Here is a 25641-nt window from a genome sequence, read left to right as displayed (position 1 = left end):
GGGTGGGGGTGAGGGGGAGTGGGGTAGTCAGTGTGACAGCCCTACAGGGGGCTGGCGTAGGGCTTTAGATCGGAGGTTGGGGTGAGTGGGGTGGGGTAGTCAGTGTGACAGCCTACAGGGGCTGGCGTAGGGCTTTAGATCGGAGGTTGGGGTGAGTGGGGTGGGGTAGTCAGTGTGATAGCCTACAGGGGCTGGCGTAGGGCTTTAGATCGGAGGTGGGGGGTGAGGGGGTGGGGTAGTCAGTGTGACAGCCTACAGGGGCTGGCGTAGGGCTTTAGATCGGAGGTGGGGATGGGGGTGAGGGGTGGGAGTAGTCAGTGTGACAGCCTGCAGGGGCTGGCGTAGGGCTTTAGATCGGAGGTGGGGATGGGGGTGAGGGGTGGGGTAGTCAGTGTGACAGCCTACAGGGGCTGGCGTAGGGCTTTAGATCGGAGGTGGGAGGGGGTAAGGGGGTGGAGTAGTCAGTGTGACAGCCTACAGGGGCTGACGTAGGGCTTTAGATCGGAACAGTTTGAAGACAAAGAGACAAGTATTTCGTTGAACGCCAGTCAGCTGATTTGTCTGTGGCGAGGTAGGGCAGGCTAATTGTTGACAGGTGAAATAGCCTCGGGCAGTGGTGACCTCGTCGCTACCAGTAAGTGTGTGCCCGCCCCGGGGCGTCACGCTCCTGTTGTCTGTCTCGCAGTCCCTTCACCGTGATATTTCCGCCTCCGACCTGCCAGGCCTGTTATGCTTTGTTTGTTTGTTGTTTAACGCCGCACTCAGCAATATTGCAGCTATATGGCGGCGGTCTGTAAATATTTGAATTGGTCCTCAGTAACCGATGCCTGTCGTAAGAGGCGACTAACGGGATCGGGTGCTCAGACTCGCTGAATTTGTTGACACATGTCATCTGTTCCCAATTACGTAGGTCGATGCTCATTCTGTTGATCACTGGATTGACTCGATTAAATACAGACCGCTGTCATATAGCTGGAATATTGCTGTGTGCGGCGTAAAACAGCACACAAACAACAATGACACCCCACTAAACCCACTCACTCTGTAAATAATCGAGTCTGGTCCAGACAATCCATTGGTCAACAGCATGAGCAAATGTGGAAGCCGCGGTGGCTGACCGGATTAGGCGTCTGACTTTGTGTGCTGGCGATTAGGTGCCCGACTCTGAGGGCGTGGGTTCGAATCCTGTATGGGTCTCAACCCAACAAATTTCTAGAATCTGTACTTTACTAAGAAAGTGTAGTCCCAAATATAGCATATACTCCTCACAAAAAGTTAAGCAACACAACTTTGTAATCTCGTTACGTTTTCATTTATTGAAATTGCAAATCATGGAATGATGCAATAGAAAAGTGAAACATATGTACACACGTTTAGCAAAATGAAATAATATGGTATTTAGCAATAATAGATTCACAAATCATTAAAAACATGTACCAACAAAACAGTCGTGCAAAATGTGCTGCATTGATAGAGCAAAATGTAAACATTAAGGTTCAAGTCAGTTTTGGACAGTGAAGCAGTGTTCAGAAACGCGTATAACCACCATGGCACGAATGCAAGCTTCTACACGTCTTTGACCAAATGAGCCTTTAAAGTTGTTGTTGTGGAATGTTCTGCCATTCTATCTGTAACGCCTGCTCAAGGTCACCCAGAATGTGGGGAATGAACATGGAGACCGTAAACACGACTTCCAATAATGTCCCACGCATGTTCAATGGGATTATGATCAAGTGACCTTGCAGGCCAGTCCATATGTGTGATGTTGTTGATCTAAACAACATCATTAACAACTCTATCTCAGGCATTATCATCCATGGACGGGCATTATCATCCATAAAAATGAAGTTAGCAACCGCTTGTTGTGCCAGAGGAATGATTACATGTAGGTTTACACCGACCAGGGTGCATGTGTGAAGAGTGGAGCACATTCATACCACACATATTGCATGTTGTTTCTGAGGGTGGTTATGTTCGGGTGATGTTGTCAATGTTATCAGATAAACCAATTTGACAGTCACTAAAGTTTATGCTTTCTTTGAATATTTACCTTTCAGTAACATTTCGGTAGAAATCGCTATCGAGATTGGTAAAGATATTACACTGAAAATACTTGCTGCTTAAGTTCTTCTGAGGAGGATGTGTTAGCATGAGCATCGATCTGCACAATTGGGATATGATGACATGTGTCAACCAAGTCAGCGAACCTGACGACCCAATCCCGTTAGTCGCAACTTACGACAAGCATAAAACTGCTACAGCAAATTCTAACCCGGATCTTCACGGGTAATCTGTGATGCAAGTGTAGATTTTCCTCAAGTTCATATCTCTGTCTACAAGACCACCCCCCACTGTATCCATGGACACCAGAGATGGACCTTACACACCGAAGCACACAGGCGACTAACGGGATCGGGTGGCCAGGCTCGCTGAATTGGTTGACACATTGTATCCCAGTTGCATGGATCGATGCGCATGCTGTTGATCACCAGATTGTCCGTTTCAGACACGATTATTTACAAACCGCCGCCATAAAGCTTGAAAATTCCTGACTGCGGCGTTAAACAACAACCAAACCAACCAAATCAAACATGCCCTTCAGAGCAACTTCAGCTTTAACCACAAGGCTTTAAACGGCAGACAGATTAATGAATGAAAATGCACTTATGCATTGAAGCAAACATCAGAAATATCATCGTATATCTTCTAAAACAAACTCGTTACTATATAATTTCCATTTACGCACTGGCGAGACCACACCCGACTCGGTGATCCGCATATCACTGTACACAGTTGTCTACCTTGGCTGGATCCAGTAGTCATAGGTTCGATTCCCAGATTTGCCTCGATTGTCACACCCAGACCATACTTTAACCGTGGGTTCAAAGTGATAAATGTCTACGGGCTGTATCAGCTGGGGTTTATTTTCTACATTAAATTAAGCAAGAAACGTCGGCTAGCTAAATAAAACGTCGCTCAACCGAGTGCATTGCTCGTACTGATTGTCCCGAATTCCTAAATGGTTGAATTATTCATACATTTAAATTAAGATGAACTTCCAGTTCGTAACACCACTAACCTCCTTGCATGTCTAATACGCCCATTTTAGAGTCCACTATATGTTTTCTTGTGTTCGGATTTCCTCTGTCTCTCAACAAAGAGACATGGCCCTGGAAGGAATGTTCTGATACAAATATTATATTAAGTATATGTTTAACGAAATGACTTAATAATAATGCAATTTTTTTTAAAATGAAGGAATAACAATAACAAATTATATCAGATCAGGGACATCATTGTTTAAAAAGACGTTCATACGGCAGTTGTCAATGTCAGATTCATACTTCTTGATAATGTTTTCTTCTATAAGGGTTATCTGTCTCTCAACAAAGAAGAAAATGTTTCGATGATAGTTCTGAGGTAAATATGATATTAAAATACATTCTTTAAAACAGTTTAATAACAAAATTAAAATGACTTAATAAAAAAAATAGATGAACGTTTTTGTATAAAAATACATTAAGTTCATCTGTCAGTAATATGTTGTCAATGGCAGATTAAAATTATTTTTATGTTTACATGTATGCTATCAACGCATCATTCTGTGTCTCTTTATTTTCACAGCTGATGTGGAGGGAAACACGTACGGAGAGTTCTGAAGCCACAGTGTACTAAAATACATACTTTAAGAAATGTCTTAATAAGAAAACATTTAAAACTGACTTAGACATAGACAGACATATAGACAATACTGTATTACCTTAAAAGGAATTCGTTTTGGATCACAGAGCTTGACGAAAATAAATAAATATCAGCATAAAATATGAAATTACCAAAAACATAAAAAGAGATAATTATGTGCTTAAAAATAATTAAATGAATATGATAACTGGACATTCAACATTGTTTAAAAGTGCAATATTGTGAGGCATAAAAGCCGTTCGAGCTCTAGAAATGGTGATTGGCACTGTGTGGAGACGGTCAGAAGGTAAAAGCTTTTACACTAGGTTTAAAAGATGGGAATGATGGGTCATTAATGCTTTTTTCAGACGTTGAAAGTACTTGCCGCTCATAGAGAGTGAGTGAGTTGGGTTTGTACGCCGCTTTAGCAATACTCCAGCAATATCACGGCCGGGGAACACCAGAAATGGGCTTCACCCGCTCATAGAGAAGTAAAAGAGTATCGAAAGTGACCCTGGCTATTTTACTAGCTGTATTTACAATTTGGTTTTTTATTTGTTTTTGACTGAAGGAGACTCAAACGAGCACCGAGAAGAAAGTGTGTATACACTGAATAAAAGTGGTATAAAACAACATGACAGATCGGGAAACATTAACAGATCGCAGTTTGCGCATTAGATTGAGGTGTTGTTGACATTAACTACACAGAGCATCTGTGTTGGAGTTCCACTTTAACCTGCTATCAATAAAAGTTCCAAAGTACTTGTATTCAGTGACCGTCTCAATTGGTTCATCATTAATGAACAAATGTTGTACCGTTGATAACAAAACCATATTACATCTTGCACTTTTTTTGTTTAAATAATAATATATTAAACTCATTTGTGATCAGTTGTCAAAGACAGAATAATAATTTTGTATAATGTTCATGTATATCAACACATCAGTCCATGTTTCTTGATACTATTAGCATCGAGACTTATTATAACTGTTCATGTTGAGACACGTATGGAAAGTTCTGAGGTAAATATAGTAGTAAAATACATTCTTTATGAAATGACTGAATAACAATACAATAAAAAAATGACTTAATATCCAAGAATATCAGACGATGAACGTCTTTGTTTCAAATTCTGTTAAGCTCATACGTCAGTTGTTAATGTCAGATTAATAATTTTTGATAATTTTCATGGATATCAACACATCATTCTATGTTTCTTGATACTATTTGTATCGAGATTTATTTTAACAGTTCATGTTGACAGAAACACGTACGTAAACCTACACGGGAATCCCATGTCTGATCCCATGTCTGTTAATATTGGGACTAAGGCACGTTTTGTCGCAACAACATGTTGGACCAAAATAAATCTGCCCTCTGCATAAAATAACACCTCAAGGAATGTGAAGAATTTTGTCCCCGAGTTCATCGAGGACTGTAGTGTCAAACGAAACCCTCTGGTGTTGCAACGACTGAATATCCTGAGTATGTTACGACGGGCCTCATTCTTCAATCTTGAATCTTTTCCAGTCACGTCATTTACAAGCCCCCCAAAATGTGAAGAATTTTTGTCCCCGAGTTCATCGAGGACTGTAGTGTCAAACGAAACCCTCTGGTGTTGCAACGACTGAATATCCTGAGTAACGAATTCTTCAATCTTGAATCTTTTCCAACGTCATTTACAAGCAAATAACAAAATAACAAAACAAAACAAAACACAAAAATAAAACAAACCAACAACAAAAAAACAAAACAAACACAAACACACACAAACGGTTATGGCAATTGTGCTGATAACGTGAGTGACTTCAGTTTTACGCCGCCTTTAGCAATATTCCGGCAATATCACGGCGGGGGACACCAGAAATAGGCTTCACACATTGTACCCATGTGGGGAATGGGACTTGGTCTTAGGAGTGACGAACCAACGCTTTAACCACTAGGCTATCCCACAATCATGGGCGGATCCAGGAATTTTGAAAAGGGGGGGGGGTTGGGGGGTGTCGGACCCCCTGAACACACACACCCCACCCCACCCCCGGATCCGTCAGTGCCCACAATCAACCGGGTTATCAAGACCGACCAGTTACAGTTGATTTCATTTGAGACCGATGAATTGCTCACTATAACTTTGTTGTCACTTTTCGCTACTTTGTAGGAGGGGGAACAGCTAGGCAATCAACAAGCGTGTGTAGTGAAATTTCAATTTCACACGTGCAACTCGCACACCTGACTGTTCTACCAGCCAGTGGTCCCCCAAATAAAATATAGCGAAAAGTGACAACAAAATAATGATCGTTTGTAAAACAACTTTTTTTATTCGGGTGTCCAAAATTATGAGACAAATCATCAGAGTTGGTCTGTCGATTTCATGTCACTGTGCAAAATCTGGTTTTGTTGCATGTATTAGATTGTGGGCGACTTTGTGTTAGTGAGCAATTCATTGGTCTCAAATGAAATAAAACGAACTGTAGTTGCCAGTCTTGATTTAGCAAGCAGTAAAATGAAAAGGTCATCCAGGTTTATAGTTTGGTATACATGTTTGTAGGTAAAATTCTTATAAAATGTCCACACTTATGTAAAAAACAACAAAGGTCAATATATCAACGCAAATCCTTTTTAATGAACACTGCCTGTCTGGTGATAAGAACTGTTTAAACATATTAAATAGAAAAAACAACAAATATTAAAACTTAAAAAGTAGATAGTATTCTAAAATATAATGAATGCATGTTGTATTTTGACCCGTTTGCCAGTAAATAGTCAATAAATGAGTCGAGTTGATCATTCAGTCAATGCATGAGTAACAGTCAATCCACTATCATCACAATCAAACAAGGTACAAATTGTCACACCTGTAATTAAACAAACTTCACCTGTGGGTGCAGGTGTATGGTCCTTACATGCCGGGAGTGGTCAATTGAGGATGGGGTACCTCGTGAATTTTGCGACAGATATTCCTGCGGTCCAAAAATTTCAAAACACGATGCATGTTTCTTCTAAAAGACAAATAACGATATACTTCTTTACTCACATAAGGATATAGCAATTACATTACTGATTTTTAAGATTGCACTGCGACACTTTGTGCTCTTCCAGACCCGAAGATCACCTCTAATTAAATGACTGAAAATAAAAGAAATGTGAGCACCTAAAACCCTTCATCTCAAAATATACAGTTCCACAGGCATTTTTACTACATCTGTATCTCAAACTCAAATAACCAAATATTTTCCCTAACACCAAACAAATTTTATTTCTTGTTTTACGGATTTTTTTTGTCTTCAGAAAACCTAAAGGCAGGAGGGGAAAACAATATAAAATCACCAGTCAAAGTAATATTCCTTCGAAATACTGAAGTTATTTTACTTTCGGCAATTTTTGAAGTGTATACTAGTATGGGGCAAAAAACAATCTAAAAACACATTTCTTGTAAGTTTACATTTTTGGCCAATTTAAACATTAGGATTTTATTTTTTGAAGGGAAAATGAACTTTTATTTTTCTTTCTTATTATTGAAAGGATCCGTAAAAGAAGAAATAAAATTGGTCTGGCCTAAGGAGAAGAAAACATTATTGTTCCGAAAACAGTAACACTCCCCCAAAAGATATGTGTGTATTGCAGACAGGAAACATAATAATTGGCACACTAGAGAAATAAGTTTAATTCACCCGTTTTTATTTCCAAAAGCAGAATATTTCTTTTACCCTCCTTCAATGAGGTATTTGATAAAAAAATCCACACAAGTAACTACTTAGTTTAGCCTTACAGCAAGAAATAAACTAGTTTAGCCTTACAAGTGCTTACGTAAGTTGTTTTATGCCACTTTTACCAATATTCCAGCAACATCCCTGTGATGGGAATACAGAAATGTGCTTTACACATTGCACCCATGGGAGGAATCAAACCTGGGTATTCCGAGTGGCGAGCGAACGCTTTCACCATTAGGCTTCACTCACTAACTGTTCACCTAGTATGCAGAAATGTAATTCTGACATTAAAAACCCATAACACGACTTGATCTTGAATAAAGATTTTACTGACATCATAAACACACTAACAGAAACAGCACAACACATGTATATATTATACATCTAACAGAATCAGCACTTTAGTGATGCATAAAGTTTGACAGTCGACATATCGCACTTAACAATCTTTGTCATTTTATGTTCTGAATATTCAGTCCACATTTATGCCTTCAAAAGCACAGGCCCTCATGTCTTTGCGAGGATTAAAGATTTTAAAAATATATATAAAAATTTGAGATGACCCCTGACTCAAAATGCTTCACAGTACAATACATCTTGTACTGTGAAGCATTTTGAGTCGGGGGTCATCTAAAAAACAACATTCTTTTAATCTTTAATCCTTGCAAAGTCACGAGGGCCTGTGTTCAAAGGAGGTTCATCTACAAGATAGACAACATAAACTCAGGTTTTCTACCCTTCGCTTTCAAAGGTATTTCATGATCAAATATACTATTCAAATTTTAATATTGTCAGAACAAGGCACAAGGTTGCATGCAAATCTGTTTTGACCTCCAGGAAAGGTCAATGAAACTGATCAGACATTATTAAATGGCCTTCTTACCTTCCCATACATCGTGAGATACAAGAATTATGAAAATGTGTGAAAACTACTGATGATTTAAACTTCATGACAAAACCTGAGAACTTGTTTGTTGTTCAATGTTACACTCAGCAATATTTCAGATACCTGATATAGATGTTGATACCATTAATTCCATGACAGAATGAAATGTTTCAGTGTCCAAGCTCAGTAGTACAGATCTACCTGCATGTGGATACTATCAGTTTGAAAATATTTGGAACTTAACATTCTTTTTCTCCAGAACTGCTTTTTTTTCCAGAATATTTCTTCAGAGATTTGTTCCACAATAGCATTTGGTCATAGCTCTGCTCTGTGGAAAACTATATTGATAACACCAGTAAGAGTAATTGCAGTGGGGACTAAGACTGATGATGATGATGATGATGATGATGAAGATGATGAAGATGATGACATTCTTCAAAGGCATTTAGAAGTTGATGTAGTAATACAAGACAAATCTTATGGATAATATTATACATCTAACAGAATCATCACTTAGATGTTTTACAATAAGAACAAGAATGTTTACACAGCAGAGTGGTTGGGATTCTATAATATCATGGTGATGCACCAGGCTCTAGGGAGGTAAACCCCTTGATCCCTGTTGATCTCGGGTACTAATCTTCTTATGTTGATTGATTTAAGAAGTTTTCTTTTGTGCCAATTACTGATGTTGGAAGCCAGGATTTCAGTGTGTTGCCAGTTGATGGAGTGATTTGGATTTTTGACAATATTTTCTGAGAGGGCAGATTTGAGATCAGATTTTCCAACTGAAGTTTTATGTTCTTTTAGTCTTGTGTTGAAGGGCCAACAAGTTTCTCCAATATAGCTGCTTCCACAATCACAACTAATTTTGTAGATGCATCCTCTGGGATTGGGTTCGGTCTGGTTGCTGCTACCTCTTCCATTCGCTCTCAGGATTGATTTCAAAGTTTTATCAGAATAAAATGTCACATCAACACTGGATGTTTTTCTAAGAAGTCGGCTGATGTGATGACTAATCTGGCCTTGGTAGGGAATGTTGATCCGGATGGGAGCTGGTTCGGGTTTGGGTGGACCGTCATTTTGTTGATGGGGGATTGTGGCTACGGTCTGCTCAACAAGTTGTTTGGGATATCCTTTGAGGGTGATGAAGGTTGTTTTGAGGTGGTCGACCTCTGCTGTGTAAACATATTCTTGTTCTTATTGTAAAAACATACCCTATCATCGTATTCTTCCCTTTCATCTCATTGCATTGTTTGTACATGCTTAATTATATCTCCTTTCCCCCTTGCGCTTGTATATACTTATGTACATATCTGGCTTCCTGTACATCATTATATATATATATTGTATTGTTCACTATGATTATTATCCACCTGACGAAGGGGCAAGAACTAGACCAGAAATGTTGTGTAAAATAAATAAAAAAGTTGTTATCCATAAGATTTGTCTTGTATGATGATGATGATGCCTCATGAGTGAGTGAGTGAGTTTAGTTTCCCGCCGCACTCAGCGATATTCCAGCTATATGGCGGTGGTCTGTAAATAATCGAGTCTGGACCAGACAATCCAGTGATCAACAGCATAAGCATCGATCTGCACAATTTGGAACCGAGGACGTGTGTCAACCAAGTCAGTGAGCCTGACCACCCGATCCCCTTAGTTGCCTCTTACGACAAGCATGGGTTACTGAAGATCAACATTCTAACCCGGATCTTCACAGGTAAAACACCAGTAAAAGTAATTGCAGTCACTAAGACTGATGATGATAATGATGATGATGATGATGATGATGCCTCATAAGTGGAGGGAGCTGATTGGATTCTATACCTTCGAAATGGCCAAGGTATGGGTTAGTACCTGTTGTCAGAGTGACATTATAGTTAATGCTGTTTGTCAATGTGAATTGAGTGGATGATTCGACATTTGGATTTCAAACTGCATTTGTGAAGGGTCCTTATTGGCTACTTTTACCTGATTGGTCAGAAAAAAAGTATTTTCTCAAGTAGTGATTGCCTGAGTGAAATCATGGTCCATTTGTCAATAGAATCAAAGTGACCCTTGGACCCGACATTCCATGGTTAAATTGTATAAGAGAATGGTAATTGGTCACAGTTACTTTCAATAGACAGCCTCTGATTAGCAGTAAAAAGCATTTCTGTAAGTAGTGTTTGGTTGAATGATACCAGGATCATCTGTTTGCAACTACCATTACACCTGTTCATCTGAGTTTCCATGACAACATTCACAGGTCAAACTGTTTCTTCCATGCCTGCAGCATGTCCAGGCTGACCGAACCTCCTCCACAGACGACTGCCAGCACCGTCTTCACCTCGGCGAGGCGTTCCTCCTGCTGCAGAGCAGGGATGATGTTGCTGTATGCTGCTGCCAGTGCTGCCCCACACGCTGGTTCCACCAACATTCTATGGTCATCTGTAGACAAAAAAGACACAGAATGTCACCACTGTATGATATGTTGTTTTGTAAATCCGAAGTCAACAATATTCCTGCTACAGTCCATTTGATTTCATTTTAGACCGATGAATTGCTCACTAACACAAAATCCAATAACTGCAACAAACCTATATTCCGGCTATATAATGGCGGTAACACAAACCAGCGGTCATCTGGACAGAGAGGTTACAAATACAGTGAGGTGAGGTGAAATTGGGTTTAACGTCGTGCTTGAGAATATTTCGCTCATATGACGACGTGCATGCGTGTGTATGTGTATGTGCGGCTGCTTGTACTAGCCCAGACTGAAGCTGGTTTTATAGTGCTAGCCCACTGAGATACCATGCCGCGGTGAAGCATGAATACCCCACTCAGACACATTATACTGACTCCGAGCCGACCAGTCCTTGTTGTACCCATTAATGCCGAGCGCCAAGCAGAGACCAACAAGTACCATATTTTAACGTCTTTTGGTATGACGCGGTCGGGGATCGAACCCGCGACTTTCCGCTCTCTGGGTGGACGGTCTAACCACTACACCACGGAGGCGGTTCAAATACAGAGAGGACGGAGACAGAGAGGTTACACAGTACCACATCTATCAGATTTACATGTTTGTCTGATTCAAAAGTCTTCCGGCTCAATCAGTGCATTTATGCTAAAAGCCAGACATAGACTCTTCTTTTTATGCAAACTTCGCTCTTTCAATGTCAGTGTCAACAGTTTATCCTTATTTCAAGACTGCTTTGTTTGAAGTGTTTTAACTTTCCGTTTTCATGCTTGGTATGCATGTCTCTCTGTGCTGAACACAAACACAACTGTCATTTCTGCTAGAAAAATATGGAATATGAAATTTGATTATCTAAGAGTAGTGTATGAGGAAAGAGAATGAGGAAAGTACAGAGAATCATAGGAGGCTCCAGGAACTTTCAAAGGGGGGGTCAAACCTGCTGAACCCCCCTGAAACACCGCTTCCTCCCTCCTCCCCATTTTGCACACAAAACATTAACTTCAATGTGGTCTTTTGTCATTTTCAAAGGGGGACTGGGTACCCAACCGAACCCACCCCGCCACCCCACAAATTTCTCTTTGAGATAATGGTGTTGTGTGGTCGTGTGCATAGAGCCCAGGTCACAAATCAGGTGAACTTAAGCAACGTTGGTCACTGACAGTCCTTGGATGGGTGAGCGTGTTTGGCAGCTTGACTCCTGAGAGTTTCTAGGACTTGAGTCCTGCCCCACAACAAAGCACACATGACCCATGTGGTCTCACCTTAGGCAAGTGAGTGTGCTCAAAATTGCTTTAGTTCACCCAGCAGTGAATGGGTACCCGGTGGGATAAGTCATATGACTGTTAACCTCCAAAAGGCACCTTGGGTTAAAGGTCACATGCAATGTAAAACACAACTTTGCAGATTCTGATACCTTTTGATATGGACATACAGATACAACTCGTCAAAAATGCAAATTCAAGTTATAGAGTTGAAAAATAACATGATGAACCCCCTCCCAGCGAAATCGGAGTTCAAACGATTCACTAAATTCACCCCAGCTTGGGGTGAAAAGTGGTTTCAACAGCTGGGCTGCGCTCATAGCGCATGCACAGTGAATAGGTTCGCACAGCTTGGAAGCTGGATGTCCGGAATATAAGGTCGTGAGCAGGAGTAGTCTAATCAAAACAAATAGTAAATAATCTACTCGTTACATAAAAGAACCTTGCTAGGATCTAGATCTACTCAGCTATGTGTCAACCAGTGAGGCGTTCGACATTTCAAAACAGAAAACCTTCGCTGGCGGTGAATACTCGGTGAAGACTTTGGTGTGAGCTATTTTTCTAATGTTTTGTTGATATTTCTATATTTCTATATGTTTGTGATATAGATGTGCCTCTGTCACAGACAAAACTAAATGTCTGTTTAATTGACACCTATGTGTCTGCCTGCCTGTCTGCTAATGACAATATGCAATACACAACTTCGATCACTGACCACATGCAATTTGAACTTATCACCAATCAGGCCATACACCATAAACAAAACACATTGATTTATGGCTCGTGCACCCGAGTTCGGCCTCTGTCACATTATGTAATTACACAGACAGGCAGGTGTGATACTTGTATACATGACATGTTATGGTGTCTGTTGATTGCAAAAAGTTATACACAAAAAATGAGCATGTATTTACAAAACCCAACATCTCTCTATACACACACACACAATGGGGAGCAGGACAATTCCCACCCGGACAATCCCCACCCGGACAATCCCCACCTAGGACAATTCCCACCTAGGACAATTCCCACCCAGTTATTTTCACTATAATGATGAGGACAATTCCCACCCTCAAAGAAATTTGACTTTGACGAATTTTTCATTTTGATGTAATATTGACTTTGATAAAATTTTGACATTAAAAAATATTGACTTAAGATGACTTTTTTACTTTGATGAAATATCAACTTGATGAAATTTGAACTTAAGTGCAAACATAAGACCTATTTACTAAAATAACATTGATGATTTTGGATTGTGAGCAAGTGCTAGGCAGATCAAATGTTTATAAAACCAATTTATTTGAGCTTCGGTGCTACTGTCTTAAATATACATATCTTGAGATGAATGTGTTGATAAGCATGTGTGCTACTGCCTACATAAAACATACATACATACATCTTCAATTTTTATGGTGTCTTTAGAGTTAATGTTGTCTGAGGAATTTAGTTTTACAATACAGTTAAGCATTATCATTTTGTTATTTTGTTAGGTGCAGAAAACCAGGGCGTTCATCAAGGAGAAGGCAGAGACGTCAGAGGAAACTGCACAACAGATCCTGACTGCAGCAGCCATGTCAACATCAGACGGTGCCAGTGCCATGATGTCAGCTGTACCCGACCTGCGCCGGAACGTACGATGTCAGAGATGGAGAGTTGATGGATCACATCCCGAACATGCGGCTCCAGCCACTATGATCATCCCACACAATGAGCCATGAGTGCATGGGCCAATGAACCAGCCAATGAAAGTCCTCATTACACTTGAGTGCACACCCACCAACTCTGACTGGGCTTGGTATCCCAGGTGCTTCGTTTCGAGGGAAGTCAACCCAAGTACAAAATATTGCACTTTTGATTTGCGATTGTACGCTCATAAATTAGTTTATATGTTTTTTCATAATCAGCAATGTATATTATATGTCATGAATAAGTAATAAATGTGTTTTATTTCTGTTTGAATTTTTGGTTGCATGTGACCTTTAACCAGGGTCATAACGTCTCAGCACTTTGAGCATGCATAAGTGTGTGGATACAAGCGCTTTATAAATGTTCATGATTATTATTATCATAAAGTATTTATATTGTCTTCTATATATTGTGGCCATACAAACCAGTCGGACTCAAAGATTAATGGTCACAAAGAATCATAACATACAATTAGCATGGTCACAAACTGGCCCCTCATCCGCATGAAGTGTCTCGCGTGACAAGCTGAGGCTTAATTCTGCCTCGTAATCTGCATAGAAAAGAAGTGGATTTGCCTGTACAAATCCAACAGCTCTGCCTAAAAGGATTTTTAGCTTTCCAAAATGATATGCTGAAAACGATGATTTTTTTGGGTTATAGTCATTTTTAGTAAAAAAGTCAAAACAGAGTTTATAAATGATATACACAAAAACATTGCATTGCATTTGAAAACCCAGGTGTCATCAATGAATTTTGGTAAACTATTCATTACTTTTCACCCATATTTTGACTTTTTTGCCATATTTATACAGTATAATCGATAATCAAGATCACTGATTGTCTGACATTTCATCATGTTTAGTATAATCGATAATCAAGATAACTGATTCTGACATTTCATCATATTTAGTATAGTCGATTATAAAGATAATCAATTATCTGACATTTCATCATATTCAGTATAGTCTATTATCAAAATAATCAATTATCTGACATTTCATCATATTCAGTATAGACGATTATCAAGGTAATCAATTCTCTGACATTTCATCATATTTAGTATAGTCGATTATCAAAATAATCAATTCTCTGATGTTTCATAATATTCAGTATAATCGATTATCAAGATGATCAATACTCTGACACTTCATAATTAGTTCAAGATGTGATCTGAAGATTCAGTTATATGAGAGGTCCCTCCAGTCAGGCTGAAGCCTACTTCAGACATTCCAAGCAGATAAAGCCGACATGAGAGCAATACTAGACAACAGGCCATTATACCCTGGTTGTCTCCATACACACCTGCAAATCGGAGACAGGCGCTGATGGCTTCCTTGTCATCAACTACAACAGGCCATTATACCCTGGTTGTCTCCATACACACCTGCAAATCGGAGACAGGCGCTGACGGCCTCCTTGTCATCAACTACAACAGGCCATTATAACCCTGGTCATCTCCATACACACCTGCAAATCGGAGACAGGCGCTGACGGCCTCCTTGTCATCAACTACAACAGGCCATTATAACCCTGGTCATCTCCATACACACCTGCAAATCGGAGACAGGCGCTGACGGCCTCCTTGTCATCAACTACAACAGGCCATTATAACCCTGGTCATCTCCATACACACCTGCAAATCAGAGACAGGCGCTGACGGCCTCCTTGTCATCAACTACAACAGGCCATTATAACCCTGGTTGTCTCCATACCATACACACCTGCAAATCGGAGACGAGGCAGGCCGTCATCAACTACAACAGGCGACACCCCTGCAAAATCCCTTTTGTCATCAACTACAACAGGCCATTATAACCCTGGTTGTCTCCATACACACCTGCAAATCGGAGACAGGCGCTGACGGCCTCCTTGTCATCAACTACAACAGGCCATTATAACCCTGGTTGTCTCCATACACACCTGCAAATCGGAGACAGGCACACCTGAAATCGGAGACGGGCCCTCCTTGTCATCAACTACAACAGGCCATTATAACCCTGGTCATCTCCATACACACCTGCAATCGGAGACACCAACTACAACAGGCCATTATAACCCTGGTCATCTCCATACACACCTGCAAATCGGAGACAGGCCTGACGGCCTGTCATCAACTACAACAGGCCTCCCTTGTCATCCACTACAACAGACTGGATGTTGTGTTCCTTCTTCTGGTGAATCTCAAACGCACGTGAACAAACTGTCAGAGCTCCCAGACACTTGGCAACACTGGAATATAGTGCAGCAGTTGGTGAGAGGGCAAGAAGTGAATAATAAATTGTCAGATTTCAGTGTGGGATAAACTGATTGACTGAGTTAGGTTTTACGCCGCTTTTAGCAATATTCCAGCAACATCACGGCGGGGGACACCTGAAATGGGCTTCACATATTGTACCCATGTGGGGATTCGAACCCGGGTCTTTGGCGTGACGAGCCAACGCTTTAACCACTAGGCTACCCCACCGCCCCTGTGGGCTAAACAAAATGAAGCAATATTACACAATGCTAACTGTAGAGTATGAGTGAGTATGGTTTCATGCCACTTTTAGCAATATACCAGCAATGTCACTGTGGAGGATACCAGAAATGGAATTTACACATCGGGAATCGATTCCAATTTTTTTTTTGCATGTCAAGCAAATGCTAATCACTTGGCTACCCAACCACCCCTAACTGTGCAGTGAAGACAGACTAACATGTAGTCTCTGAATATACAAAATGTTGAAAGAAACAAATAATTCCTTTAAATTGAAAAGGAGCCCCAGTGGGATTGGTGATTCCTGAACCTGAGGAAACATAGACTTGCTTTAAACATGGACTTGAGCATTGCAGAAAGGGCTGGGCAGATGGGTAAATAATGCGTTTCAGGGGCTGTAAGAGACAAGAGAAGGCTGATGAATGACTAAGTTTGGCTGTATTAACATCCTTGCGTTTCCCAGGTTTCTTTTAAAACAGCTCATTGGTTGAAAAACAAACTATGGTATACATGTATCTCCTTAAATGAGAACCCGTGAAGGTCCGGGTTAGAATGAACCTTCAGTAACCCATGCTTGTCGTAAGAGGCGACTAATGGGATCGGGTGGTCAGTCTCCCTGGCTTGGTTGACACATGTCATCGGTTCCCAATTGCGCAGATCGATGCTCATGCTGTTGATCACTGGATTGTGTGGTCCAGACTCGATTATTTACAGCTGGAATATTACTGAGTGTAGCGTAAAACTAAACACACTCACTCACTCCTTAAATGAGGGATATTACTATTGGAAATACTTAAAATAGACACATGGGTAAAATTCAAGGGGTGGGACACATTCCAGATAATGTCTCTATATCACGTTCTTCCATCCGATCCCGTTAGTCACCTCTTATGACAAGCATGGATTGCTGAAGACTAATTTTAACCTGGATCTACATGGGTCATCTTTTATGCAAACCCCTAACATGTTTCTTGATTATTTTTGTCTTTCTCTCTCAAAACTGACAGACCACCTCCGTGGTGTAGTGGTTAGAGCGTCCGCCCGGAGAGCGGAAGGTCGCGGATTCGATCCCCAACCACGTCATACCAAAAGACGTTAAAATATGGTACTTGTTGGTCCCTGCCTGGCGCTCGGCATTAATGGGTACAACAAGGACTGGTCGGCTCGGAGTCAGTATAATGTGTCTGAGTGGGGTATTCATGTTTCACTGTGGCATGGTATCTCAGTGAGCTATCACTATAAAACCAGCTTCAGTCTGGGCTAGTACAAGCAGCCGCACATACACATACACACGCATGCACGTCGTCATATGAGCGAAATATTCTCAAGCACGACATTAAACCCAATTTCACTTCACCTCAAAGCTGACAAGAAACTAGGTAGTAGGTAGGACAAGGGTAGGTAGTGGGGAGAAACTTTTGTGACAGAGATATGATGAGTATCTACGCCACACTCAGCAATATTCCATCTTTATGACGGTGGTCTGTAAATAATCGAGTCTGGACCAGACAATCCAGTGAATCTACAGCATGAGCATCGATCTACACTATCGAGATATGATGACATGTCTCAACCAAGCCTGACCACCCGATCCCGTAAGTCGCCTCTTTACGACAAGCATGGGCTGCTGAAGATCAATTCTAACCCGGATCTTCATGGGTTTGTGCGCAGGTAGTAACAAGTGAGAAAGGCAATATTAATGACAGAGATATGACGAGTATGACAAGGGACATAATTCAGGCAAACAGTGGTTCAAACAGTAAACCCACCACGGATCTCAAATAAGAGCTCATTCAATTGCTGACTAGAGCTACGGATAACTTTTAAGGTCATTGAGTTATGTACCCACTTGTGTTCATCTCAATGGGATATCCTAATTTTCCAGTGAATAACCAAATAAATTGTACCCACCTCACTAAGCTCATTAGGGTATTTTGCCATTTTCCATAAATTGTAGAAATATGATAAAGTTTAAATGTTTGTTTAAGTATTCGTTATCTATATTTGAACTATAATATGAGAAACGATAAGAAAGATTGCAAGTTGCCAAGTTCATGTGTTGAAATAGAACCTCTCAATATACCTAAGTTATTTTATCTATCCACCAGTATGCAAGCTTAGATTTGACACTTTTGTGATCAACTTATTGAGTATTTACAAAAATTCAAGCATACTTGTACGCAGTGTGCGAAAGTTTCCAAATTTTGCTAGCCTGTCGGACTATCTATGCCTGAAAGCTACTAGCCCGAAATTTGAATGTAGAAAATAAGACAAATAGTACAAAAAGGTAACATATCATCATTTATCAGGCCATAATCTTGCATGATTTAAAAGTGTATTATAACTTAACAAATTGGAGAGAGTGTGATATTTAAAAAATGACCCCATGAAAATTCACTAGACAATCGGGCCAGTGACTGTGGAGATTTACTAGTCCCACTGGACTTTTACTAGCCACAGGCTAGTGGGCCAGTGGTTATTTCGTACACCGCTTGTACGCAATAGACTTATCTGTACCTCTGCTGACAAAGCAATATTTCAGCTATATCATGGCAGTCAGTAAATAACTGACTCTGGACTAGACAATCTAGTGACTGACATCATGAGCATCAATCCTTTTCAGGTAAACAAAGGGTAAACATTCTAACCAGAATCTTGATAGGTTTGTATTGGGAACTGTACAAGTAAGGGGTCGGATCATTTGGCATTCATAGGTGGTGAGAGTAGTATTTGGTATGGAGATAAGATAACATTTCATCTTTAGTTGCAAAACGAGATTTCTATATAAGCCTGAATAAGCCTATAAGAATAACTACAAGCTGGAAAATATTTTTTTGTGAACCACACTGCAGTTTTTGAGGATGACAATTTTTTTGTACATTTTCAACAATCTTAAGTGGTTTTATTTCAAGGACATTTAATTTAAAAAACAACAACCTAGGACCTCACCCCGTACTCCAAGAACATCAAATTGTCGCTATCCCTTATGTGCTAGCAAGTGTGTAAGCATCAGATCCTGAATAATTTTCATGATAATTTTATGCTTCTGTCTCAAAACTGACGAGTTGGCATTTCACTAGGTGACATGTTATATTCTTTACATCTCCAGCTTCATATTCCCTGCACATAAAAACTTTGCTTGAGTTGCCACTTAACTCACCTGACAAGGTGTTCTTGTTGTCACTTGTTTGTTGTCTAAGGCTACACACAAGAATATTACAGCTATATTACGACAGCTGGTAACAAACTGAGCCAGACAATCCAGCACCTGATATTTACTTAAAATACAATGGTTTCTATGTTACATGTGTGTTGACTTAAACAATTTTTGTTGAAAAATGCAAAGCGGGACATTTCCCACCCAAAAATCTGTAAAACAAACAACAGAATTTTTTTCTAGGTCCTGACATGAAAGATTCATGGAAAAGTATCTGAAATATACAAGTCAGATTGCTGTGTTTGCTTGTGGAAAAGGTTTAAAAGTTTTGTGCTCAAAAAGATCCAGGCAGTTGGGTAGCCTAGGCGTTAAAGTGTTTGCTCTTTATGCTGAAGTCCTGGTTCAATTTCCCATGTGGGTACAAATGTTTGAAGCCCCTGCTGTGAGTGAGTGAGTGAGTTTGGTTTTACACCATTGTACCCATGTAGGGAATTGAACCCGGGTCTTCAGCTTGACAAGCGAACGCTTTAACCACTAGGCTACCCCACCGCCCCTCCCTATCATTTTGCTGGAACATCGTGGCATTAATCCATATTCTCTCACTCAAAAGATCCTGCTTGGCCCCCTTATAACCTTGTAAGGTACCCATGAAGATGCGGGACACAATTGGTCTTCCGCAACCATATGCTTGTCATAAGAGGCGACTAACGGGATCGGGTGGTCAGGCTCGCTGACTTGGTTGACACGTGTTTGTCATCGGCTCCCAATTGCGCAGATCAATGCTCATGCTATTTAACACTGGATTGTCTGGTCCAGAGTCGATTATTTTCAGATCACTGCCATATAACTGGAATATTGCTGAGTGTGGCGTTAAACAAACAAACAAACAAAACAAACAAAACAAACAAACAAACCTTGTTATGTCTGGGAGTGTGGTTAGCTTCCCTGCTTTGATGGCTGCATTGAAACAGTTAGCTCCGTCTGTTTCCATGGCAATGACCGGTACATCCTTCCACCCGACCTTCCACATGCCTTGGATAATCCCAACCATGAGCCCTCCGCCTCCGACGCTCGTCAGCACAACGTCAGGTCTGACCGGCATCTGAGACGCAGCTTCCACAATCATACTCTCATGTCCTTCCCTGTACAAAGTAATGAATTTTTCAATTTTTCCATTTCTAATTATTTATGACATCCTGAAACAGTACTAAAAAGGTGTTTCATCATAATTGTTGTTGCCGACAAACATTACAGTTGGTTGGTTGGTGTTTAACGTCATACTCAGCAGTATGCCAGCTATATGGCAGAGGTCTGTAAATTATCGAGTCTGAACCAGACAATCCACTGATAAACACCATGAGAATCAATCTACGCAATTGGGACACGATGACAACAAACATTAAGGATTGATATTTGAAATGATATGTAGGCTTAAGAACTATGTTTTAACGGACTGGTCATTTCAAATAATACCACTGTTAAGGATATATCCTCTGGCCTAATCTATTTACACTTCTTAGATAAAAAATAGCATATTCTCCAAACATTTTGATAATAATAGTTCAATTCTCCAAATGAGTTGGATTTCAAGGTCAGGGTAAGATGGATTCATACTATCTGTGAAACATTAGGGTATGTCATGCTGAGCAGGAGATTATACTGGCTCTGCTATGGTTATTGGCATTTTAGGCCTAACAAAATGTTGTGGTTTTGATTACCCGATCAACCCTTGAATCCTGGTGCAGACCCTATTTTTTTTAAGCAGACTGAATAAAATAAGTTTTCAGACACCATTGTTTTAAACCGGCACCGACAGATATCTGTCATTCTGATAGAAAAAGTCGAAATGATGGACACAACCTGATTGAATAAACAATTACACATTGATACATGTGTTATTAGTTTGTACTTTCCTTCTATAAAAAATGTAAAAAAATATTCCTACCTAGTAGTATATACAATGATACTATCATTGTGTATACTACTTACCTACCTACCCTAAATTTTAAAGAGGTGTAATCGGAACCACAACATTTTTTTAATTTGACCTTATGAACGTTTCTATTCCACTGTGCTAGCAACAACAACTAGAGTTACCTTTTCCTGTTTGCGCTCATGCACACACAGCATGAACACTTGTTCCCCTCATGAGAAGCACTTTTCGCATAAAATTACTACCCTGCAATACACGTCAATGTGTGTACGTCGGTAATAAAGAAGAAAGAATACAGCTTGTCTATGTTTCGCCGTCATTGGGTACGTTTTCATATGCACTGGCTATTACCAATCAAAAGACTTCTTATTTACCTAAAGGTTAATAATATTTTCTTCTTTCTTCGCAAAATTTCAGATAGACAGCCATATAATAAGACTGACTGACTGAGTTTGGTTTTACGCCGCTTTTAGCAATATTCCAGCAACATCATGGCGGGGGACACCAGAAATGGGCTTCACACATTGTGTCCATGTGGGGATTCGAACCCGGGTCTTCGGCGTGACGAGCCAACTCTTTAACCATTCGGCTACCCCACCGCCCCCCATATAACAAGAACAATATAGGTCTGTGTGCTGCCTCGCTCGGCAATATTTCTGCTAGATAAGGAGATCTGTAAATAAGTCTGGACCAAACAAACCAATGAAATTGTGACTAACGCCAATGTTGAGAAATGGAGTCACTAAGTGTGGCCAGCTGACAAGCAAAGGTTGCTGGGGAACTATACAATGAATGAGTTTGGTTTTATGCCGCTTTTAGCAATATTCCAGCAACATCACTGCAGGGGACACCAGAAATGGGCTTCACACATTGTACCCATGTGGTGAATCGAACACGTGTTGTCGGCATGATGAGCAAACGATTTAACCACTAAGCTACCCCACCGGCCCTGGGGAACTATACTATATCAGAAAAACTATAGTTTGGATTCAAATATGTCAGGATATTTTTTTAACAAAATATGTGTGAAATGAGTGTTAACTTACCAAATATCAGGATGGTCGAATGGATGAACATATTCAGCACCTGGAAAACAGTTTAAGCAACATTAGAAATGAACAGTTTGTCAGTGGGAAGTGGTAGGTCAGGTGAGTGAGTGAGTGAGTGAGTGAGTGAGTGAGTGAGTGAGTGAGTGAGTGTGTGTGAGTGAGTGAGTGAGTGAGTGAGAGTGAAATTAAACCCATTATCCAATAAGTCAGTTAAAACATTATTTTCTTCTCTTATAACACACCCAACAAAATTGTATCTATAAATAACCAAGTACCTTACAATCCAATGACTGACATCATGACTGACTGACTGAGTTTAGTTTTACGCGGCTTTTAGCAATATTCCAGCAATATCATAGCGGGGACACCAGAAATGAGCTTCACACATTGTACCCATGAGGGGAATCCAACCTGGTTTTTCTCCGTGATGAGCGAACGCTTTAACCACTAGGTTACCCCACCACCCCAACTGACATCATGAGCTTCAATCCATTGGTATATGTTGACATTCATCAGTACTAGCATTGATTTTATAACGAGAGGGGTAAAAGAAGCACAAAGACCAGCACTTGAAATTCCAGACAAATGAACAGACATTGAACATTGGTAGAAGCAGCTGTAAAATATCTATATTCAGCTAATATCCTGAAGCTCTTTGTGCCTTTAACTCCCTCACAATTATATAATATAATCCTTTTCCAAAAGGGATTGTAAGCATGTTTGTTGAGTTACTACCATAGAGTCACAAACCTAAAGGTGTTCTTTTATCAATCCAGAAATATTTTAAAATTACATCAGCATGTCAATAGTTTTCATGCTGAAACATGTTTGTATGTATTTCCTGTCTCTGCTCGTACCAAGGTATTGATAGTAAGGTGTGATGTTGGGACAGACATTGGCATGTATTTCCTGTCTCTGCTCGTACCAAGGTATTGATAGTAAGGTGTGATGTTGGGACAGACATTGGCATGTATTTCCTGTCTCTGCTCGTACCAAGGTATTGATAGTAAGGTGTGATGTTAGGACAGACATTGGCATGTATTTCCTGTCTCTGCTCGTACCAAGGTATTGATAGTAAGGTGTGATGTTGGGACAGACATTGGCATGTATTTCCTGTCTCTGCTCGTACCAAGATATTGATAGTAAGGTGTGATGTTGGGACAGACATTGGTATGTATTTCCTGTCTCTGCTCGTACCAAGATATTGATAGTAAGGTGTGATGTTGGGACAGACATTGGCATGTATTTCCTGTCTCAGCTCGTACCAAGATATTGATAGTAAGGTGTGATGTTGGGACAGACATTGGTATGTATTTCCTGTCTCAGCTCGTACCAAGATATTGATAGTAAGGTGTGATGTTGGGACAGACATTGGCATGTATTTCCTGTCTCAGCTCGTACCAAGATATTGATAGTAAGGTGTGATGTTGGGACAGACATTGGCATGTATTTCTTGTCTCAGCTCGTACCAAGATATTGATAGTAAGGTGTGATGTTGGGACAGACATTGGCATGTATTTCCTGTCTCAGCTCGTACCAAGATATTGATAGTAAGGTGTGATGTTGGGACAGACATTGGCATGTATTTCCTGTCCCAGCTCGTACCAAGATATTGATAGTAAGGTGTGATGTTGGGACAGACATTGGCATGTATTTCTTGTCTCATCTCGTACCAAGATATTGATAGTAAGGTGTGATGTTGGGACAGACATTGGCATGTATTTCCTGTCCCAGCTCGTACCAAGATATTGATAGTAAGGTGTGATGTTGGGACAGACATTGGCATGTATTTCTTGTCTCAGCTCGTACCAAGATATTGATAGTAAGGTGTGATGTTGGGACAGACATTTGCATGTATCTCCTGTCTCAGATCGTACCAAAATATTGATAGTGAGGTGTGATGTTGGGACAGACATTGGCATGTATTTCTTGTCTCAGATCGTACCAAGATATTGATAGTGAGGTGTGATGTTGGGACAGACATTGGCATGTATTTCCTGTCTCAGCTCGTACCAAGATATTGATAGTGAGGTGTGATGTTGGGACAGACATTGGCATGTATTTCCTGTCTCAGCTCGTACCAAGATATTGATAGTAAGGTGTGATGTTGAGACAGACATTGGCATGTATTCCTGTCTCAGCTCGTACCAAGATATTGATAGTGAGGTGTGATGTTGGGCCAGACATTGGCATGTATTTCTTGTCTCAGCTTGTACCAAGATATGGATAGTAAGGTGTGATGTTGGGACAGACATTGGCATGTATTTCCTGTCCCAGCTCATACCAAGATATTGATAGTAAGGTGTGATGTTGGGGACAGACATTGGCATGTATTTCCTGTCTCAGCTCGTACCAAGATATTGATAGTAAGGTGTGATGTTGGGACAGACATTGGCATGTATTTCCTGTCTCAGCTCGTACCAAGATATTGATAGTAAGGTGTGATGTTGGGACAGACATTGGCATGTATTTCCTGTCTCAGCTCGTACCAAGATATTGATAGTAAGGTGTGATGTTGGGACAGACATTGGCATGTATTTCCTGTCTCAGCTCGTACCAAGATATTGATAGTAAGGTGTGATGTTGGGACAGACATTGGCAAAAACTGATTGACTGTTGTTTAACACTGCCATTGTTCCAGCTTTTGTTTTTTACATCAATATGTAAATACCCTGATAGCGATTCTGGACCCAACATTGAACGACATCCAAGTGATTCTGGACCAGAGAATCCAGTTTATGTTTGGTTTGTTGGTTGTTTAACCTCACTCAGCAATATTCCAGCTATATGGCGCCAGTCTGTAAATAATAGAGTATGAACCACACAATCCAGTGATAAACAGCATGAGCATCGATCTGAGCAATTGGGATATGATGACATGTGGCAACCAAGTCAACGAGTCTGACCACCTGATCCCATTAGTCTGGGCTCCTGAAGACCAATTCTGGCTGGGATCTTCACGGGTCAGTTTATGATGTCATGAACATCCATACATGCATCAAATAGGTCACTGAGTTGACTATTTAGTCACCCCTTTGTCTTGTACAGATTACTTTTCACCAATATGTGTAGCTGGATTCCTCAGTTGTTCAAAGGATGGCACAACATGGCCGAACAAGGACAACATGGCACACCATGGCCGAACAAGGACAACACGGCACACCATGGCCGAACAAGGACAACATAGCCAAACAAGAGTTTGTACTGTCAATCACACTCATAAGAGTACCGTTTCAGATCATCTTTCTAAATATAAAAACAACATCTTGCAAGAAAAAAACCAAGCTGATGGCTGCTCTAAAACATACAACTTTGTGTTTAAGAATTAAAGTT

The 25641-nt window shown here is 40.4% G+C and overlaps 1 protein-coding gene across 1 annotated transcript in view; it reads right to left on the bottom strand.

Annotated features, from left to right (window-relative positions):
• Positions 1–9955: 9955 nt before the first annotated feature.
• LOC124268439 (serine dehydratase-like) overlaps positions 9956–25641 on the bottom strand; it is a 37162-nt gene continuing 21476 nt past the window's right edge. The window contains exons 5-9 of the mRNA XM_046703402.1: positions 22306–22345; positions 20241–20468; positions 15843–15922; positions 15531–15581; positions 9956–10711 (exon numbers count right to left, since the gene is read on the bottom strand). Coding sequence (XP_046559358.1) covers positions 10524–10711; positions 15531–15581; positions 15843–15922; positions 20241–20468; positions 22306–22345 — 587 coding nt within the window. The 3' untranslated portion in view covers positions 9956–10523. The remainder of the gene's footprint in view (positions 10712–15530; positions 15582–15842; positions 15923–20240; positions 20469–22305; positions 22346–25641) is intronic.

Source organism: Haliotis rubra, unplaced genomic scaffold (assembly GCF_003918875.1).
Source record: "Haliotis rubra isolate DU_JTF1 unplaced genomic scaffold, ASM391887v1 Scf101, whole genome shotgun sequence".
In the NCBI taxonomy this organism is placed as follows: domain Eukaryota; kingdom Metazoa; phylum Mollusca; class Gastropoda; order Lepetellida; family Haliotidae; genus Haliotis; species Haliotis rubra.
The sequence above is the reverse complement of the archived record's forward strand: the minus strand, read 5'-3'. Positions and strand labels throughout refer to the sequence as shown.